We start from the raw sequence: 22799 nt of genomic DNA, 5'->3' as shown, positions 1-22799 counted from the left end.
TCTTCAAAGTTGCTCTGGCACCTGGGACTGTTGGGGAAAATAGAAAGAATTCCTAGAAAGAAAAAAAAGAAAGAGGGGCAAATTAAATTGCCGTCTTCAACTCTTCTGTTTAGGATTAAAAGTGAATTCTAATTTGCGTTCGGAGTCCCAGACCATTGCATCATGGCGCAGTTGTCTGTGAAGAGATGATAGAACACTCAATGCACTGGTTTTCTTAATTGGAATAGCAGTCCTAAACATATTGCTGAGATTATCCGTCCACAGAACAAACTCACAGCAACAGAGGGAACTTTGTTTTCCTCAACAGGTCTGACACTTCTCGACATTTCCACTTGAAAGTAGTGTATCATTTCTCACCAACTTTTAGCTGTACTCCATTGTGTCCTTCAGAAAGCAGCCACTCAGTCAGTGTAGGAAAGAGAACGGCACAAATGAAACAAACTCAGAACTGGCCAATGATATTGTATCCTATGTCAAAATCTGCTTTATACACACAGGCAGAAAGAGTGTGCGTGTGTCTGCATGCATGTATGAATATATGTGTGTGTGTCGCTCTCTCTCTCTCTCTCTCTCTCTCTCTCTCTGTGTGTTTGCGTGCAGCAGTGTGTGTCTGTGAGATGTGGGGGTGGGGGTGTAGATGTGAGATTAGCTGGAGGGCATTCAATTCCACGCCACTGACCTTACTCTGGCCTCTGCGCTCGCGGCCTCATGCCATTAGTGCGCCGGAGAGGCTTTTAAACGAAATCTAATCTCGTCTGCATCTGATCTGTCCACTTCAGAGCGCTGGAAGCCCTGGTTTAACAGCACACATCCTCACTGCCTGTATCCTGTTCTACATGCGTTCAATACCCCCCCCCCCCCCCCACACACACACACACACACACACACAGATAGACCCACACAGACACAGAGGTGCATGCGCACTCACACATATGCACAGACAGGTGAACATTCACGCACGCACACACACAAACACACACACACACACACCCTACGCACCCCTCCACATCCACAATAGAGCCATCTCTGTAACCAACCCCCAGCAACAGGTAGTGCCTGGCGGCTGTAATTTCATTCAGAGCAGCTATAGCCAGCCCCCTCCCCTCTCCCCTCCATGCAGTACCCTAGTGGCTTGCTGCTCGATCTTTATATTGTATTCTATCACTTTTTTAGGTGAGGTAGGGAGAAGGGGTATTGCTTGCACATTAGCCTATGTTGCCCTGAACCATCAGTATCTGAAACACATCTTTAAATAGATATCTGAACTCTACATAACACAATACATTGGTTGTACGTGTAAAAAAAAAAAATACATTTGTAATGTTCATGAAGAATTGGAAGGATGCCGTTATCCTTATACAGTGAGGACCAACTATACCTGACGACTCTATCTAGATGAAGTTGAACCCTACTTAGGTATTAGAGGCTACTTCCAGCTACAGTATAACAATGAAACGATACACAAAAAAAACTACACAGCTAACTTCCAAAACAAGTACTCCGACAATCAAAATAACATTTGCATAATACATCTCCATCAAAAGCCATACATTCAGGGTCGCTAATTCCCTCTATCTCCATAGAAATCGGACACAATTTAAATCTGACTGTGTAAGATCATATTCATTTCAAACCAAATAGCAAAGCTTCTGTAAATAGTGACTAAATATGTAGATAACATCAATAGTAGATATTCTTTCAATCGAATCCCCTCTGACCTCTCTGCGTCTGAAATGGGACCCTATTCCCTATACAGTGCACTACTTTCGACCAGAGCCCTATGGGTCCCCGTCTAAAGGAGTGCAATACATAGTGAATAGGGTGCCATTTGGGACGAACACCATCTCTCATTAATTTTAACGGTATGACTCAAGCCGCGCTGACGATACGTCCCATATCTCCACAAATCTTGTGAGATAATGACACTGAAGTTAAAAGACGTTACAAAAGTTAAATGATGTTATCAGGACCATCTCAAAGAAAACCATCTCAAACAACAACTCAGCCCCTTCTCAACTCCGAGGAAGGAAAAAGAACAACACACAGTAAGAACTTCCTCTGAGTTCTAGGGTTCTAGAGCGAGGCGCTAGACTAAATTTAGCGCCAGCAGACTGCCTGACTCTGTGAGTAGCAGAGTTTCACTCAGTGACTTTGGCTGGAGTTTTGGTGACAGAAACAGGAGTTGTCCTTGTGTGTCCCAAATGGCACTGTATTCCCTACATAGGGCACTACTTTTGACCAGGCCCATAGGGCTCTGGTCAAAAGTAGTGCACTATAAAGGGAATAGGGTGCCATTTGGGATGCTACCTTGTCCCTGAACTCTCCAGCCAGCCAGCCTGTGGATAATTAAGATGTAATATTCTAGCATGATCGATTGCCACTGACCAGGATCAATAGGCAAGAGAGATGAGGAGAGAAGAGGGGTTTGAGTGGCATGGGGAGTGATCTGGTTGACAGGAAGAAGGAGGTCACCCAACACGAGACAACGGCTGCGGACAAGGCAGGGAGGGAGACAGAGGGTGGGATGGATAAGAGAGAGAGAGAGAGAGAGAGAGAGAGAGAGAGAGAGAGAGAGAGAGAGAGAGAGAGAGAAAAAAAAAAAAAAGTAGATAGAATGTAAATTATGAATTATATTGTATATCTCATTATCCAATTAATTTAAGTAAACATCTTTAACTTTACATCAAATTACTTTTTAAATGTTTTGGACACGTCAAATATATTCGGGGCGCAATGCTTCCAAAAATATCACACTCAACAACACATCCAGTCTAAATAATAGATCTGTATTTACATGTTGACAAGCGAGCCTATATCGACGTGTCCTACAAGTCAATATACGCACGGCGTTCCTCCTTTCCTTCGATCAGCGTAATTTCCCATTCAGTCTGCCTCCTTGACCTGCACCCAGCCATTTCACCACAGCCTCCTTCCACCAGCCAGTCAGCCTGCCCCTTTATTTCCAAACCATTACACTGTTCTGCTCAGATGAAGCACATCCATATATTCTTAAAGGGCTGGTTTAACTTAATCATTAGGTTAACAAGCTCCCTGCCCTCTAAATGATGATCCGCTGAATTGGAGGGATTTGTTCTGGAAGGTGAGCCAATAACGGGATGGGCACAAAAAGGCGGGAGAGACACACCGCTCTTCGTCTTGAATACAACTGGGAAAGAATAATCAGGGAAATGGCTTTGCATATTTAATCACTGTGAAGAGAGGGAGGTAGAGAAACACACCCGCATGGACACACTTAAGACACTCACATAGAAACACACACACACACACACGCACACACGTAAACGTGCACGCAAACACACAAGTTTAGAAAGATATTTGTAGTGTCTATTGTGCTAACCACAAACAAGCTGTGATTATCAAATATCAAAAAACTTTAAGAGTATGTCTTTGCTGCAGAGACCATAGAATTGTAAAAGACTAATTCCAGTTCTATGGCAGAGACCATCTCGAACAACTCTTACCATTTAAAGGGTCCCTGATATCAAATGGCTAATTGCCTTTATTACCTTCAACGCTCCAACCAATATATTATGCAAATAGGCTTAGACGTGCCTGGTTTCGTAGACAACAGTATGTTGTTGTTGTTTTTTTCTGATACTACTGACTCATACATGTTTTCTTAAAGGCCATCTGCTCCACATGTATGACCTGCTCCGAAATGCATGTATGTGCTAATTAATTATCATAGCTGGAGAAGCAATTATTCCACTGTGTGTTTTTTCTTCTCCTCTTCCCTTCAGTGGCACTTGAATATCCTTCATTAGCTTTGATGTGCTAGAGAGTGCATGGGGGTCCTAAGAGTGTCAATCCACATCTGTCCGTACTGTTGCTCAGACAGACCGGAGAGGAGAGAGGAGAGGAGCTGGGCATGCACAGTGAAGACTAGTGTTCAGAGGCCATCTGCTGACACACACACACGCCGCTGTCGCTGCGACACGACACGCCGTCTGTGTTTAGAACTGCGTCTCAATGTACACACATACAGGCACACACACAGAGTGTACACGAACATGCACACGCACAGACACAGACACACACGCACGCGCACACACACACACACACACACACACACACAGCCATGTCTGCCAGGTGGTGTCAGAGGAAGGCCGAACGAATTGTCAAAGATTCCAGCCACCCAATCCATAGACTGCTCCACCGCACGGCAAGCGGTACCAGAGCACCAAGTCTGGAGCCAACAGGACCCTGAACAGCTTCTACCCCCAAGCCATAAGACTGCTAAACAAGGACTGCTACATAGCTAATCAAATGGCTACCTGGACTACCTGCATTGACCCTTTTTTTTAACTAACCCTCTCAACTGAGTGAATTTGTGTTAAAATGTTAACATTCAGACAGTGTTTCTGTAACCTTATAGAGAACAGAAAATGAACACTGGCTGTGTTAAATTCACTATACACTGGACTGAACTACTAGGCATTTCACTATACACTGGAGTGACTAATAGGCATTTGGGCACTACTCTGGAGTGAAATATAAAATGCACTCACTCTATTGTGGGGTAAAAAATATCACACAATTTCACTCTACAGTGGAGTTAAATATAATGAAATGGTGTATGGTGGAAAGCCTCATTTGCATACAGTATTTTCCAATGTGCCTTTTCATTTTGAGTTAATTGTAAAGTTACCACCCATGACTGTATTTGTGTGTGTGACAGAGAAATGGTTGTGGTATTATTTCCTTTGATGAACGGCCTGTGACTTTCACCAATTGAGTTCCTAGGTGAATGTCATCGTTAAATTGAAACTGTATGACAATATACATAACATATATCATAAGGGCTTACTTTGATGGTTTATTTTTACCCTAACTCAGTGGTGTCAGGAAACTCCTGGTTTTACAGGTCACCTCAGGCCTGCAAGCAACATTATGCTGTCTCGCGTAGTGATGTGTAATTCCTAATGGAATCCAAACAGAGTTGAGACATCCAACAGTTTGAATTTTAATCCACCCGCTACCCAAAAACAAAGCTTCGGACATCATTGAGCACGTGCTTGGGAAGAAGTGATACAGGCTTTGAAGTACACTGCTTAGAAATTTCGACGCATGCCTCGGAACTCCAGTATCAAACGTAACGAACATTCATTTTAATGATAGTATTTGCCCAGGTACTGACTTGGTGTAAGCCACAGGCCTTTAAAGGGAAATCATTCTAGTGATGGGAAACTGAGGCTTTCTGAAAGGCTTCAGGGAACTTTCATAAAATTGTACTGAAAAACAGATCATAACTCGTTGCTTCATTATTAGTTCACAATGCAAATGAGTGACATCTGCTAGTCGGCAATAAATAGCAGCGTGTGATTATTTGGTGTTTTTTTCTCCACTGTTTTTTTCCACAGCTACAGTATAAGTCGTTGGCGCTCGTAGCCTATAATCAGTTGGAATACCAGGTTTGCATCTTCAGTAATGCTTCCCTTTTTTTTCTCCCTTAAAGTCGACTATTTTTCAAAAATGGAATCTATGGCATTGTTTAGGATGCTTAAGACAGAACCTTATACTATAATAAATAAATACAAATATTTGAACAACAGTGCAACAACGTCCCTGCAACAACGTCCCTGCAACAACGTCCCTGCAGCAACGTCCCTGCAGCAACGTCCCTGCAACAACGTCCCTGCAACAACGTCCCTGCAACAACGTCCCTGCAACAACGTCCCTGCAACAACGTCCCTGCAGCAACGTCCCTGCAACAACGTCCCTGCAGTCCCTGCAACAACGTCCCTGCAACAACGTCCCTGCAACAACGTCCCTGCAACAACGTCCCTGCAGCAACGTCCCTGCAGCAATGTCCCTGCAACAACGTCCCTGCAACAACGTCCCTGCAACAACGTCCCTGCAGCAACGTCCCTGCAGCAACGTCCCTGCAGCAATGTCCCTGCAGTCCCTGCAACAACGTCCCTGCAGCAACGTCCCTGCAACAATGTCCCTGCAGTCCCTGCAACAACGTCCCTGCAACAACGTCCCTGCAGCAACGTCCCTGCAACAACGTCCCTGCAACAACGTCCCTGCAACAACGTCCCTGCAACAATGTCCCTGCAACAACGTCCCTGCAACAACGTCCCTGCAGTCCCTGCAACAACGTCCCTGCAACAACGTCCCTGCAGTCCCTGCAACCCTGCAACAATGTCCCTGCAAACGTCCCTGCAACAACGTCCCTGCAAACAATGTCCGTCCCTGCAACAATGTCCCTGCAACAACGTCCCTGCAACAACGTCCCTGCAACAATGTCCCTGCAACAACGTCCCTGCAACAACGTCCCTGCAACAACGTCCCTGCAGCAACGTCCCTGCAACAACGTCCCTGCAGCAACGTCCCTGCAACAACGTCCCTGCAGCAACGTCCCTGCAACAATCCCTGTCCCTGCAACAACGTCCCTGCAACGTCCCTGCAGCCCTGCAACGTCCCTGCAACAACGTCCCTGCAGCAACGTCCCTGCAACAACGTCCCTGCAGCAACGTCCCTGCAACACGTCCTGCAACGTCCCAACAACGTGCAACAACGTCCTGCAACGCGTCCCTGCAAACGTCCCTGCAGTTCCCTGCAACAATGTCCCTGCAACAACGTCCCTGCAACAATGTCCCTGCAACAACGTCCCTGCAACAACGTCCCTGCAACAACGTCCCTGCAACAACGTCCCTGCAACAACGTCCCTGCAACAACGTCCCTGCAGTCCCTGCAACAACGTCCCTGCAACAACGTCCCTGCAACAACGTCCCTGCAGTCCCTGCAACAATGTCCCTGCAACAACGTCCCTGCAACAACGTCCCTGCAGCAACGTCCCTGCAACAACGTCCCTGCAGTCCCTGCAACAATGTCCCTGCAACAATGTCCCTGCAACAACGTCCCTGCAGCAACGTCCCTGCAACAACGTCCCTGCAGTCCCTGCAACAATGTCCCTGCTGTCCCTGCAACAATGTCCCTGCAACAACGTCCCTGCAACAACGTCCCTGCAGTCCCTGCAGTCCCTGCAACAACGTCCCTGCAGTCCCTGCGGTCCCTGCAACAACGTCCCTGCAGTCCCTGCAACAATGTCCCTGCAGTCCCTGCAACAATGTCCCTGCAACAACGTCCCTGCAACAACGTCCCTGCAGTCCCTGCAACAATGTCCCTGCAGTCCCTGCAACAACGTCCCTGCAATCCCTGCAACAATGTCCCTGCAGTCCCTGCAACAACGTCCCTGCAGTCCCTGCAACAATGTCCCTGCAGTCCCTGCAACAACGTCCCTGCAACAACATCCCTGCAACAACGTCCCTGCAGTCCCTGCAACAACGTCCCTGCAGTCCCTGCAACAACGTCCCTGCAGTCCCTGCAACAATGTCCCTGCAGTCCCTGCAACAACGTCCCTGCAACAACGTCCCTGCAACAACGTCCCTGCAGTCCCTGCACCCTGCAACAACGTCCCTGCAGTCCCTGCAACAATGTCCCTGCAACAACGTCCCTGCAACAACGTCCCTGCAACAACGTCCCTGCAGTCCCTGCAGTCCCTGCAACAACGTCCCTGCAGTCCCTGCAACAATGTCCCTGCAGTCCCTGCAACAATGTCCCTGCAACAACGTCCCTGCAACAACGTCCCTGCAGTCCCTGCAACAATGTCCCTGCATTCCCTGCAACAACGTCCCTGCAGTCCCTGCAACAACGTCCCTGCAGTCCCTGCAACAACGTCCCTGCAGTCCCTGCAACAATGTCCCTGCAGTCCCTGCAACAACGTCCCTGCAACAACGTCCCTGCAACAACATCCCTGCAACAACGTCCCTGCAGTCCCTGCAACAATGTCCCTGCAGTCCCTGCAGCAACGTCCCTGCAATCCCTGCAACAATGTCCCTGCAGTCCCTGCAACAACGTCCCTGCAGTCCCTGTAACAATGTCCCTGCAGTCCCTGCAACAACGTCCCTGCAACAACATCCCTGCAACAACGTCCCTGCAGTCCCTGCAACAACGTCCCTGCAGTCCCTGCAACAATGTCCCTGCAGTCCCTGCAACAACGTCCCTGCAACAACGTCCCTGCAACAACGTCCCTGCAACAACGTCCCTGCAGTCCCTGCAACAATGTCCCTGCAGTCCCTGCAACAATGTCCCTGCAACAACGTCCCTGCAGTCCCTGCAACAATGTCCCTGCAGTCCCTGCAACAACGTCCCTGCAATCCCTGCAACAATGTCCCTGCAGTCCCTGCAACAACGTCCCTGCAGTCCCTGCAACAATGTCCCTGCAGTCCCTGCAACAATGTCCCTGCAACAACGTCCCTGCAGTCCCTGCAACAACGTCCCTGCAGTCCCTGCAACAACGTCCCTGCAGTCCCTGCAACAACGTCCCTGCAGTCCCTGCAACAATGTCCCTGAATGTTCCATAGTACCCCACACTTCCCGCTAAGCTACCAGTCAGGTGAAACTACATGTACAAAATCCCAACTATATTTGTAAGAACGGTTTCCAGTAGAGGTTGGTGTTTGAAAGCAGTTTGGAATCGAAGAAAGCACCAGAACCAAGGTGAAATCAGTGGGACCTCCCATTTTGCAACACATGGTTTGAAAAAGCGTGCCTGGAGCTCCGGTATCTAACGTAACAGCACTAAAGAATTCAATGACCATGTCTCTAATCACAGTTTTTATGCGCGCAAAGTCAAATCTTATCAAAAAAATCACGACAGCTTTAATGGAAACGTTCGACATGGTGGGATCTTTTTGTGTCTGTAAAATGTATTGTGTGAGAAATGGCGGCGGAAGCGCCTTTATGCCAAAATATATGACCCGTTCCATGAAGCTAGACGTATGTCCCACGTCACTACATAACAGGAGAGGCATTTGAAAGAAAAAAAAATATTTAAATCAAAAAGCATTTATTTTTTGGCATAAATGCTTCTGGAACATTTGAACTTTCATGTGCCTTAATAAAAAACGTGTATGCCATCTGTAAATACGAATAAAATTGTTAAATTACCAGCCTAGTTCCACTGGATGTCATAAGGTGAATGCACCAATTTGTAAGTCGCTCTGGATAAGAGCGTCTGCTAAATGACTTAAATGTAAATGTAAATGTAGTTGGTTTTAGCCACAGAAAAAGGCAGGACCCTTCCCGCTAGCGATGATTGGCTGAGATAATGGATGTGCTGGACATGCTGAGAGATGAGTTTGGATTGGTCTGTCATGTAGGATGCTTCTGTCTTTAACATGAGCTGCTCAGTACGTGTATATAATCTTTTCTACAGTGCCTTTTTGAAAAATATCATGAAGAGCTGCACAAGTGTTGCTACTGCTCTCAACATTGCTGCCCTGAATTTCACAGGCGCTATCGACAAAGATAATTGGGAAAAAGTTGTGATGAACTACTTTCTGGAGGACGATCGTGCCATGCTGACTCTCTCTGCCTCTGAAAATGAATTAGACGATGAGGAAATCCCTTATTTAGGTCAAAACATTTTCATTAAACCTGACATTGTAGAGTATTTTAATGACATTGATGGGGAAGAAATGGCAATCAACAGTATTGTTTTCACAGAAGAAGTTGACCGAGTTTTGAAATCAGTGGAATGCCTGGTGGAAGCAGAGTATGATTGCAAATGTGTTGGGAGTCAAAACGATAGCACAGAAGGCTGGATTACAAACTAAGGGCAACCATGGCATCCATGACAGAGAGGGAGAAGCATTCATCCATGTATACTGGTAAGAGTCTAGCTACATTTTTAGATATGATACATTTCTAAATTTGAAAATAAAAACATACTGTTAGCTAGCTTACATTAGCTGGCTGGCTGGCTAGCTAACGTTACATGTATGAGCTGTGTAGCAATATTATTTGTATCTCAGGAAGTCATTTGCATTGCTAGTTATACCCTAATGTTAGCTAGCTAGCTAAGTGCAACCATGGCATCCATGACAGAGAGGGGGAAGCATCCATTCATGTACGGGTAAGAGTCTAGCTACATTTTCAGATATTAGACTTTACTGATTTTGTCAGAAAGTTGTTTTCATTGCAAGTTAAAGCAGACTGTGAGCTATCTAGCTAACATTAGCTGGCTGGTTCGCTAGCTAATGCTACGTGTAGTAATGTTATTTGTATCTCAGAAATCCATTTGTATTGGTAGTATAGCCTAATGTTTGCTATCTAGCTAACATTGAACCCAGTTAGTTAGCTTTAGCTACCTGCAGATTTGTGCATGGTAGTATGGGTTGGGATTATGGGTCTAAACTAAAGACTTCACTGTGCCAGTAACCATTCCACTGTACCGTTTACACCTTCGGTATCCTGTGCATGTGACAAATAAACTGTGACTTGATTTGTTGTAGTGTGTGTTTACCACAGACCGTAATGTGAAGAACAACATGACCTGCACCAAAGTCAGATGAGGATATAGGCCAAGGACTAGATCAAGTGTATTTTTACTACTACTTTTTGCTACTACTTTCACCACTTTTATTCTTAATCTTTGTTGTTTACTGCACTACTTTACTCACTCTGTTTAGCACATGGCTGTACTGCTCCACATACATTGCTGCTACAGCTCAGTCTATTATCTATCCTGTTGCCTAGTCACTTTACTCCTACCTATATGTACACAGTTACTCAATTACCTCGTACCCCTGCACATCGACTCGGTACTGGTACTCCCCTGTATATAGACATGTTTACATGTTTACTCATTATTGTTATTTGTTATTCACTATGTATTTATTCCGTATGTCGCTATTTCATTTTTATCTCATCTATTTTATCTTTAACTCTGCGTTGTTGGAAAAGGACCTGTAAGTAAGCATTTTACTGTTAGTCTACATGTGTTGTTTACGAAGCATGTTACATATAACATTTGATTTGATTTACAGCCTTCAGGCCTTTGTTGGAGTCAGAGGGGCCAGGCAGTCAGGTCCATGAATCCTGTGGTACTCTCTCTCCCTGTTCACAATGTCAGGGTCAAATTACCGTCAACACTGGAGTGTAGATTACTAGCTTTGCTTTATTCCCAAGGTTATATGTGTACTGTAGGGTTCCTAACTGAGTGTGTACCCTATAATTTCATTAAAGTGTCTCAAATCTGTTTTCTAGAACAGTTTCAGTATGTGTAATAATGAACAAAATTGAATGAAAGGCATTTCTTCGAATCGAGTCAAGTGTTGATTCATCTTGTATGATAATGGTAAAATCTTAACATCTATGCACGTGCAACATACAACTGTTCTGGGGGAGCCTATGGTCATGCAGTAGTAGCACATGTGTATTCTATACCGAGGGGAACATCCTAAATGTTTGGAGAACATGACAATACTGAACTACTAGTTACCGCTATGGATGTGACGACGAGGAATTGACGAATGCTCATAAACGATTTCTGCCACACAATTTAATCCTGGGGAAAAGTCAAGAATGATGTACTGTATGTGCATGTATATATGTACTATGTATGTGAGTACATACATGAATCAACACACAAAGGAGTGTGTTGTGTCTGGCGATGGCGGTATGAAGGAAATGTACAGGATGTTGGGAGAATGGTGGGGCTTCTGTTTAGAAATGTCTTCTGGTCGCCATACACTGTGCAGCTGAACAAACAATAGCCCATTTTAATGTTCTACCTAGCCTGCTCCCCCACCACCACCACCACCACCACCAACACATGCATATTCATGGTGGAGGGAGGGAGCCGCGACGGCTTGCCTTGCCAGTGACATGGGGGTGCAGCGGGGATGAGGCGCGCTTGTCGGAGTGTGTCACGTTTCCAGACCAGCGAATTTTTTTGATTAAAGTCCCTTATCCGTTTTATCATGCATATCCTCTCTCTGATTAAAGTGATCTGAGGCTGACACTCACAATGTCAGAGGGAACTGGGGAGCACCTCCCTCCCTACCCCTCTCTCCCTCCTGCTCCCACCCTCCTACCTCCCTCTGGAGCATGCCTGGAATCTGTAATCCCAGCCGAACACTGACACTATACTGACGTCCGATGAACCTATAGACATCCTAAACAAACAGACAAGGAGACAAAGACTACATCTGCACCAGTAGGCATCCAAAACACACAATAGTATCATACCAGATCTACCAGAGCTTATATGCCAAAGGCTGTACCTACAGCCTTTGCCTATAGGCACCCTAAACATACATACAGTGCAGATATTCTTGCATACAAACATCTGCACCTATAGTATAAGCATCCCAAATAGACAGTTTAACACAAAAGATCCATAAAGACACCCCAACCCATCTTAAATCTGCAGCTCAGAGATGCCAACACTACCTACCCTGTAAAGGGGTTAAAGTGAATTTGACAGTAGTTTACAGACAGCTCGGTGCCAAGTAAAATTCGGTATTTCATATTACAGTACACCTACTGTAATATAAATATGATATCAATGCAAGTACTCTGTAATGACATACAGTACGATACCACAAAAATGACTGTATTACGGGTCGATAATCCAGAAGCCATGGATTACAGGCAACATTCGCACTGAGCTAAATGGCAGAGCTGCAGCATTCAAGGAGCGGGACTCTAACCCGGAAGCTTATAAGAAATCCCGCTATGCCCTCCGAAGAACCACCAAACAGGCAAAGAGTCAATAGACGAATTAGAATGAATCGTACTACACCGGCTCCGACGCTTGTCGGATGTGGAAGGGCATGCAAACTATTACTGACTACAAAGGGAAGCACAGCCAAGAGCTGCCCAGTGCCAGCCTACCAGACGAGCTAAATTACTTCTATGCTTGCTCGAGGCAAGTAACACTGAAACATGCATGAGAGCATCAGCTGTTCCGGACGACTGTGTGACCACGCTCTCCACAGCTGATGTAAGATCTTTAAACAGGTCAACATTCACAAGGCCGCAGGGCCAAACGGATTACCAGGACGTGTACTCCAAGCATGCTCTGACCAACTGGCAAGTGTCTTCACTGACATTTTCAACCTCTCCCTGTCTGAGTCTGTAATAGCAACATGTTTCAAGCAGACCTCCATAGTCCCTGTGACCAAGAACAGTAACACTAACTCGCATCAACACCATTATCCCAGAAACCCTAGACCCACTCCAATTTGCATACCGCCCTAACAGATCCACAGATGATGCCATCTCTATTGCACTCCACACTGCCCTTTCCCACCTGGACAAAAGGAACACATATGTGAGAATGCTATTGACTACAGCTCAGCGTTCAACACCATAGTGCCCTCAAAGCTCATCACTAAGCTAAGGACCCTGGGACTAAACACCTCCCTCTGCAACTGGATCCGGGACTTCCTGACAGGGTGCACCCAGGTGGTAAGGGCAGGTAACAACACATCCGCCACGTTGATCCTCAACACGGGGGTCCCTCAGGGGTGCGTGTTCAGTCCTTTCCTGTACTCCCTGTTCACTCTTGACTGCACAGCCAGGCACGACTTCAACATCATCATTAAGTTTGGCGATGACACAACTGTGGTATGCCTGATCAACGACGAGATAGACTATAGGGAGGAGGTCAGAGACCTGTCCGTGCGGTGCCAGGACAACAACCTCTCCCTCAACGTGATCAAGAAAAAGGAGATGATTTGGGACTACAGGAGAAAGAGGACCGAGCTTGCCCCCATTCTAATCGACGGAGCTGTAGTGGAGCACGTTGAGAGCTCCTTGGTGTCCACATCACCAACAAACTAACATGTTCCAAGCACACCAAGCCAGTTGTGAAGAGGGCACGGCAAAACCTATTCCCCCTCAGGAGACTGGAGTGTGGAGTGCAATTGAGATTGCGTTTTCTATGGATCTGGGGTTGGGAATTACAGACTTGGACAAGATTGGGGTTGAAAATGACTATGAATATGCCTGCCAGGTGTTCTGCGTATGCTCGGAGAATGCGCCCTGGAATACTGTCCGGCTCGCAGAGGTCATAATGGGACTTCTTGTACTTGTTCGTGTCCTCAGCCATAGCCTCGGGTTGACTGCGAAAGCCCTGTGTGCAGTAGCCCTATCCTATAATTTAGCACCAACCTCAGTGTTAATCCAGGGCTTTTGATTGGGGAGGCATTGAACCATCACTGTGGGGACATTGTCGGTGTTGTATTTCCTAATGAAGCTGGTGACAGAGGGGGTTAGGTCGTCGATGCTATCGGTAGAGTCCCGGAACATATTCCAATCAGCGCTAGCAAAGCAGTCCTGTATATGACATCCTCCGATTCGGAGGACCATTTCTCTTAGGAGCACTTCAGGGGCACTTCCTCTTTGAGCTTCTGCTGGTAGACAAGATGCAGGAGTCATGATCTGATTTGTCAAAGAGGGAACAAGGGACGGCATTGTATGCTTGCTTGTGGGTTGAGTAACTGTGGTATAGGACTTTATCCCCCCTATTAGCTAAAGAGACGTGTTGATGGAAGTTGGACATCACGTGTCTTAATGATGCATAATTAAAATCACCGGCAACAAGGAAAGTAGCCTTTGGGTGCATGGTTTCCTGCTTGTTTAGATTATAGCTTCGTACAGTTCGTTAAGTTCCAGCTTGTTGTTTTTCTTGTCCTGAGGTGGAATATATACATCAGTCCCGGTAATAGCTGACATGCACGATCGTGGGTCATCCATCTTATTATCCAGTGACTCGCCAATGAAACTGAGAGAAGAGGTGGCCGGTTTTCCCTTCATTTTAATCTCGCCAGTACTCCCCCCTCCCCCTGACTCTTTTTTTGCTGGAGTTTCCTCTTGGGTAGCCTGAAAACTGGGTCGGAATTACAAAAAATTATAAAAATTAAGATAAAAAACCAAATTCTCAAGTGTTAAATCAACACTGACAATGTTCAATTTAACACTTGTCCAGTTTCTGCAGGAGTCTACACTTTTCAATGTGAAATTAATTTTATGCTTAGTGTAAAGCCTTATTTTATATCTCCCAGAGTGCCTTGCTTTTCAGGTGACTTGTAAAATTACCACCCATGACCGTATTTGTTAGTGACAGAGACATGGTTGTTGCAGTCTCTATTTTAGCTTGTCATGTGGCCTTCACCAAGTGCAATCCTAAGTGAATATGTGACCCACTGTCTCGTTTAAGTGTATTTTCCTAAATTTGTGCTGACTCTGAGCTTTGAAACGGCTCATCATACGCTGTGGTTGGAGGAAACATGAGGGAAGTAATAAGGCTTTTTAAAGTGTATTATCCCATTTCGGTGAAAAAGGCATTCAATCATTTTGATCTGATTTTCACACTCGCTCTACATTAATCCTTGGGAAACATTTTTAGAAAATTAATAGTTTCACCAAATTGCCCAAATGGATTCTCTGAACATTACAGTATTAAACGGCCGATTGTTCTATAACAAAGATAAACTTCCACATTGAACAGCGCTGTTCTTTGTTCACGCCCATGTAGCACCTTTCACACCCTCTAGCGCCTTAGACCCACCCATCTCTTGAAGAATTCACATTGGAACACATGCACATGTGGCTATGTGCTAAAAGTAGTAGCCTACAATCAAGGTAAAACCTAAACTTAAAAACAATATCTGGACCGAGGCCTACAGTGCCTTCAGAAAGTATTCAGACCCCTTGACTTTTTCCACATTTTGTTACGCTAAAGCCCTGTTCTAAAATGAATTAAATAAAACATGTTTACTTGGCAATGTACACACAATAAGAAAATACCTTATTTACATCTGTATTCGGACCCTTTGCTGTGAGACACGAAATTGAGCTCAGGTGCGTCCTGTTTCCATTGGTCACCCTTGAGATTGACGTTGGTCATCCTTGATTGGAGTCCACCTGTGGTAAATTCAATTGATTGGACAGGATTTGGAAAGGCACACGCCTGTCCCACAATTGACGGTGCATGTCAGAGCAAAACCCAAGCCTTGAGGTCGAAGGAATTGTCCATAGAGTGACGAGACAGGATTGTGTCGAGGCACAGATTTGGGGAAAGGTACCAAAAAATATCTGCTACATTGAAGGTCCACACAGTGGCCTTCACCATTCTTTAACGGAAGAAGTTTGGAACAACCAAGACTCTTCCTAGAGCTGGCCGCCCGGCCAAACTGATCAATCGGTGGATAAGGGCCTTGGCCAGGGAGTTGACCAAGAACCGGATAGTCACGCTGACAGAGCTCTAGAGTTCCTCTGTGGAGATGGGAGAACCTTCCAGAAGGACAACCATCTCTGTAGCACTCCACCAATCAGGCTTTTATGGTAGAGTGGCTAGAGAGAAGCCACTCTTCAGTAAAAGAGACATGACAGCCCACTTGGAGTTTGCCAAATGGCAACGACAGACTTTCAGACCATGAGAAACAATATTCTCTGGTCCGCTGAAACCAAGATTGAGCTCTTTGGCTGAATGGGCTCCCGAGTGGCGCAGTGTTTTAAGACAGTGCGTCTCAGTGCAAGCGGTGTCACTGCAGTATCTGGTTCAAATCCAAGCTACATCACATCTGGCTCTGATTGGGAGTCCCACAGGGCGGTGCACAATTGTCCCAGCGTCGTCTGGTTTTGGCTGGGGTAGATAAGAATGTAAATGAGAATTTGTTCTTAATTGAATGATTTGCCTAGTCAAATAAAGGTAAAATTTAAAAAATGCCAATCGTCATGTCTGGAGGAAACCTGGCACCATCCCTATGGTGAAGCATGGCAGTGGCAGCATCATGATGTGTGGATGTTTTTCAGAAGCAGAGACTGAGAGACTAGTCAGGATCAAGGCAAAGATGAACAGAGCAAAGTACAGAGAGATTATTGATGCTCCAGAGTGCTCTGGACCTCAGAATGGGGCAAAGGATCACCTTCCAACAGGACAATGACTCTAAGCACACAGCCAAGAAAATGCAGGAGTGGCTTCGGGACAAGTCTCTGAATGTCATTGGTCAGGGAGCCAGAGCCCAGACTTCAACCCAATCGAACATCTCTGGCAAGACCTGAACATAGCTGTGCAGCATCGCTCCCTATCCAACCTGACAGAGCTTGAGAGGATCTGCAGAGAAGAATGGGAGAAACTCCCCAAATACCCAAGAAGACTCGATGCTGTAATCGCTGCCAAAGGTGTTTCAGCAAAGTACTGAGTAAAGGGTCTGAATAATTATGTAAATATAATATTTCCATTTTTTTATTTGAATAAATTAGCAAAAAAATGTTAACCTGTTTTTCCTTTGTCATTATGGGGCTGCTTCATATGATTCTATGCAGGTACTGAAGTCATTTGTGTAATAGGTTGAAATGATCTAATTGTAATTTCAAAACAATATACCTATGTGATTATCGGCTGTTAACGATCGTCCCACTGGAAATATGATTCGTATTTTCCTTCAACACTGTGTAGATTGATGAGGGGGGGAAATTATTGAATCTATTTTAGAATAAGGTTGTAACATAACAAAATGTGGAAGAAGTCAAGGGGTCTGAATACTTTCCGGAGGCGCTGTATATCATAAGATCCTTTGAGTAACTTTGGCCTGAGAGCATATTTTTGTCCTGCCCTTAGGACATGTAATTGCCCATGGCCTTTTCATTGCAAGAGTCCTGATCTTCTCAAACTTGACCAAGAACCCGGGTTTGCCGGGTTGTGTCCAGTCCGGGGATACTTTCACATCTCTGGGAGGAAGGACGTCAACATTGCACAGTAGCTGATACCTGGTTCCATCTGAGTGAAAGCTCCATGGCCATGACAACACCAGGCTCCAGACAATTAAAGCTGTAAAGGAGGAAAGCAGACAAAAATAGACAAGACATGAAAACATTGCATACCAGCAATAACATGCATTAACCCCCAAGTCCAAGCAATAAGCTTAAAGTACAAATACATAATACCTGACGTGTTGCTTGTTCACCCTCGATCATCTCCTTTTAATTGTGGTGGAGGCAGGTTTATGCTGAAGACAATATCTATAAATCTTTTATTAACATTTTTATTTCACCTTTATTTAGCCAGGTAGGCAAGTTGAGAGCAAGTTCTCATTTACAACTGCGACCTGGCCAAGAATAAAGCAAAGCAGTTTGACACACAACAACACAGAGTTACACATGGAATAAACAAAACATATTGTCAATAATACAGTTGAAGAAAATCTATATACAGTGTGTGCAAATGAGGTAAGAAAAGGGAGGCAATATCCAGAAACATTGGTTAAAACATGAATTGATGAATGTCCTATAGCTTTTTTTTTTGCCTGTTAACCGCTACTAAAATCCCCTGTACACACTTAACCTTCTTCCAGCCTAACAATGGCAATGCAGACACAAGATAACTTGCTAGATTTAGCAAACATTTATCTTCAGAATTACCAGCTGGCTAGATGTAAATGGTATTCATCTAGCTAGCCAGCTAATTGAACATACAAAAAAACTACATTGAAATCTATAATCCAATCGCTAGCTAGCTATTTTGCTATCATTTCAACGTAGCATGTGTTCCTGTAACGTAACATGGGGTTTGCATTCGCACCACAGTGGCACACTAGTAAGTTAAACATGAGAAACTGGCAAACATGAAAAAGATGATCATCCTGTCATGCATGCCTTAGCACATCAGCAATCAACATTAACAGCGGAATGCAACTTGCCAGCTCAGCTAGCTGTCTTAATGTTGCTTCGTCCCGCAACAATCCATCTGTAAACAATGGCGGGAAGCAAGCTATATCAGTACCTGTATGCAACTGTCTAGTTAGCTAGCTATATAGCTAACAATGGAAAACCTTTCCATACAGTTGAGACAATAACGTATGTACATGTAGCTATCTTGGCATTTTAACCTTTAACGGTGTATGGATTATGATGAATAATGACAAACTGAAACACATTCAAAATAATCTTTCCCACTTGGTTTCAGCCAGTCCAGACTGCCTTAGTCACAGAAGACAGAGCTGTGTTGATACCAGCAACTGTATTCAGGACAACACTGGTATTGAATGCTGTAGCCACACTTTGCATGTAGTCCATGATGAAAATATTAGTCAATCTAATGGATTTTTAAAAACATATCTGCAGTATTAGAGAGCAGGATGAGCCATTTGACAGAGAAGCCTTGAGCAACAGAATGGACTCTCTTTCTCGTGAATGTCCCAGCCCCTTCAGTATCTCAACCAATCATGTCTAGGCAAGATTCTGTATATTCTCTGTGTCTAAACAGCTTTGTGATTTTACATTTTATTTATATTTACAGATTACATACACGTTTTATTAATGCATATGATAGTTCAAATCTCCAAGAAGGCATTTCTGGAAAAAAAAAGGATTTTACTGATGTCACGAGTGTCGTTGGAAGTAGACCAAAGTGCAGCGTGGTGAGCGTACATATTCCTTTTATTTATAGAAAATGTAGCCAAGAAACCGACCGTGCCGCTTAACTTCAGCTATAATGCCTCTAACAAAGTCAACTACCCACACTGAAGGAGGACAAAAGAGCTACCTAAGTATGATTCCCAATCAGAGACAACGATAGACAGCTGTCCCTGATTGAGAACCACACCCGGCCAAAATAATAGAAATAAAGAAACATAGAAAACAAAACATAGAATGCCCACCCCACATCAAACCCTGACCTAATCAAATAGAGAAATAAAATGGCTGTCTAAGGTCGGGGCGTGACAACTGAGAAAAAAATCGTATTTTATTGTATTGAATGTATTACATTCAAATGCCTCTCCTATGATCTAGTGTGGTGCGACATGCATCCAGCTGTCTGTAATGGGTCACATATGTCGTCATTAAAAAATGTAATTACTCAACACAAGTATTTAATAAGCACTTATTTGAGGGCCTAGGTTTACCTTAATACACTAGCACAAAAGTAATGTTTCATGCCTGCAAATCGCATTATGCTAGCGAGCAAAATGATGTGTAATTCCTATTTCAATCAAATGTATTTATAAAGTCCTTCTTACATCAGCTGATGTTACAAAATGCTGTGCAGAAACCCAGCCTAAAACTCCAAACAGCAAGCAATGTAGGTGTAGAAGCATTTGAATTAAGCCAGAATGGGTTATTCAACATTCGGAATTTACATTCACCTGCAACCTCCATTGCAGCCAACTTGATGGAGGTATCCTAAACTATTAGACTACCTAAACTACCTCAGTAACGGGTTAAATAAATCCAAGTAACAGATTTGATTAGTTTAGAAAAATGTATTTATATTTAAGATTAATGAATCAGTCAATGCAAAAACATAGATATTGAAACAAACAATTCTAAAAAAACTATCTGCAATAGAGTATGCTGAGAAATATGATAATGATGGGCATGGTTTAGGTTTAACACTGGTTAATAACGCCAACACTGGGGTTCTTTTACACCAATGACTGTTCATGTAACATTTACAGAGTTAATTGAACACCGGAATCAACATTAGAAATGTCACACTGAAAAATCAACACTAGGCAACACTGTACATATGTTTAGTGTAGGAACATGTACTCTCTTGATGTATAGTTCGACGTTATGGCACAATATTTACTAATACCAGATCCATTACTAATAGTAAAGTGCAGTAGGTCTAGTTTTTATAACTTTCTCTGTGGCGCTCTGTGCCGATCAACGATGCTATCTTGCAATAATATTAGTTGTTCTTATAAGGATAAACATAACTCAGTGAAAGCATGTGTACTGTAATGTTTTCAGTCCCTGACAATCCAATGGTGGGCAGAAATACAGCAGGAGGCTTATAGAATGTCACCCCGTGACTAAAGGATAAATGTGGGGTGTACTGGGACCCACAGAGTGGGTGTGGTGGTCTCTCTCTCTCTTTTTTTTGCTCTCTCTCTTTCTTTCTCTCTCTCTCACATGCACGCGCACACAGCACACACACACACACACTGATGAAACAGCTGGTCCAGACACAGCCGAGACCATCCAATCGGAAATAGTAATTAATGGCATTAGAATATCGCACAGTTTGGTGCCATTGAGGGACTGGATGACTTTAAAATGTGTAAATCCACAAACTTATCTCACCTAGCGACGGGTGGCTTTCCACCCCTCAACTAAATCGATTAATTATCTCAAGGCCTATTGCTGTCACTCCTCACCACATGGATATCAGATAGACAGATATACTCTTCCTTCACTGCTGATTACAATATGTATGCATTAGAATGCTTATGAATATGGATCAGAGATAATGATAGAGAGGCATATGCGTAGGTCTGTTATTGATATTGAGGATTATGAGGGGATTCCATCCTTGTATGAATTACAGAGTAAAGACTGATTTCTTCTTTTATATTCTTCTCTTCAGTCGTCAGACATTTGTTTGTGTTTGAATCAGTGCTTTTGTGGCCCATTGACAAGCAAAGATGTGAAAAACCCTTCGCTCTTAGAACAGTAAACTATGCTTTATTTCAAACAGGAAATGCCTCCATTGACATTGCAGAGGAAAAATACACAAAGGCGACTACAGTATGCTGTTGAGGTAAAGTACAGAATATGTGCAACACCATTATATTCTACAATGGAACAAATCAGTAGATATTTAGACAACCAATAAGACACAACATGAAAAAAATAACAAAACAACAAAAGTGGTCCAAAATCCCTAAAATGGGAAGAGCATGCAGGGATCTCAGGGGTAAGTATTAGTTGTCACCCATGATCAAATGGTACAGCTGTGGAGGAAGCAACTACAGAGTGCCTCACCAGCAAAGAAAAAGTCCAGATTTAATTCTGATACCGAGAAATAGAATTTCAAAGCTGGGTGTCTTATCGTTGGCATGTCCCTTTGCCAGACTGATTTCCCTAGCAAAAGCCTGTCAGTGCTATTATGTTGAACATGGAACCAATTTACTGCACCAGCTAAACAGGGTTACTGGCGCTCTTGTACCCCCTAAATGTTTGAAGTTATCACAGAGGGGAAAAAAATAGCATTTTGAATGTTTGGGTGGAGGGAGCGGGTTGGGACAGGTTGGACGGAGCGACTGTAATTGAAAAGTATCAATCAAAAACAAGGCCAGGGCCAGCAGGGGAAGGCTATTATGTTAACCCAGCAGCCGGAGCAGTGGAGAGAGAGAGCCCAAATGCATTTCCTTTGTATTTGTAATGCACTCATGCTCTCCAGGCCCTAAGCCCTAAGACCCTAGCAACGGCCGGCGGGGAGAAAGCACACATATCTCTGCACAAACGGGGACAGGGAAGGGGACGGCTTTTGGATTATCAAATGGAGCATGTGGTCATTACAGACCTGTTTTGTGATGCTATCTGGACAGGGAGATAAGACGCTTCGGACAGTCAGACGTTTCCAATTTCTATACATAAGAGATGAAGACCTGGTGGGATAGGTTAGCCTTATATTTCCACCATCCACTTTCTTCCTCATCTTCCTTCCCCTTCTTAACCTAACACTGCCTGCACTGTATATAACAAGCATCCTTTCATATGTTCACTATAGGGTGCCTGACCTGCACTAGGTAAAAAGACAGGTTCACTTACACATGGTGTGTTTGCACAGTGTGAGCTAAGCATGTAGTCAAGAGTTTTGTGTAGTACTTTACAGCGGAGAGGTGTGTACACTGTGAATGTGGAAACTAAACTAATGTTTCATTGCCACCACATACATTGGATATACCATACAATACATATCGCACTTCTTGGATGAAAATGAAAGTTGAAGTTAAGTGGTATTGCTAAAGTACCGATACAAGCTCAATTTATAGCCTTCTGTAAATCTTTGTTTTAAAAAGACTCTCACTCATAGACGCAGATGTAAGACTTAAATGAATGACCAGTGGTTTTATTTCCTACATTCTATTTTAAAGGGAACGACCACAGTACAGAACAAACACACTACAGAGGATTGTACCATCCTTGTTGTATTCTAGCCACCTCTCAATATTATCTGATTACCTTAG

General features: G+C 44.1%; 1 protein-coding gene across 1 annotated transcript; it reads left to right on the top strand.

Annotated features, from left to right (window-relative positions):
* Positions 1-2434: 2434 nt before the first annotated feature.
* LOC135561625 (uncharacterized) lies at positions 2435-8410 on the top strand. The gene is made up of 2 exons (XM_065003347.1): positions 2435-2519; positions 5574-8410. Exons 1-2 carry the CDS (start codon positions 2435-2437, stop codon positions 8408-8410), a joined length of 2922 nt encoding a protein of 973 aa, XP_064859419.1.
* The last annotated feature ends 14389 nt before the right edge of the window (positions 8411-22799 follow it).

Source organism: Oncorhynchus nerka, linkage group LG18, assembly GCF_034236695.1.
Source record: "Oncorhynchus nerka isolate Pitt River linkage group LG18, Oner_Uvic_2.0, whole genome shotgun sequence".
Taxonomy (NCBI): Eukaryota; Metazoa; Chordata; class Actinopteri; order Salmoniformes; family Salmonidae; genus Oncorhynchus; species Oncorhynchus nerka.
Note: the sequence above shows the minus strand (reverse complement) of the source record. Positions and strands in the feature narration are given on the sequence as shown.

Coding starts and splice junctions, on each gene's coding strand:
- LOC135561625 (XM_065003347.1), top strand. CDS start 2,435: ATGGGGAGTGATCTGGTTGACAGGAAGAAGGAGGTCACCCAACACGAG. Junction 2,520..5,573: donor GGCAGGGAGGGAGACAGAGG/GTGGGATGGATA, acceptor TTTGAACAACAG/TGCAACAACGTCCCTGCAAC.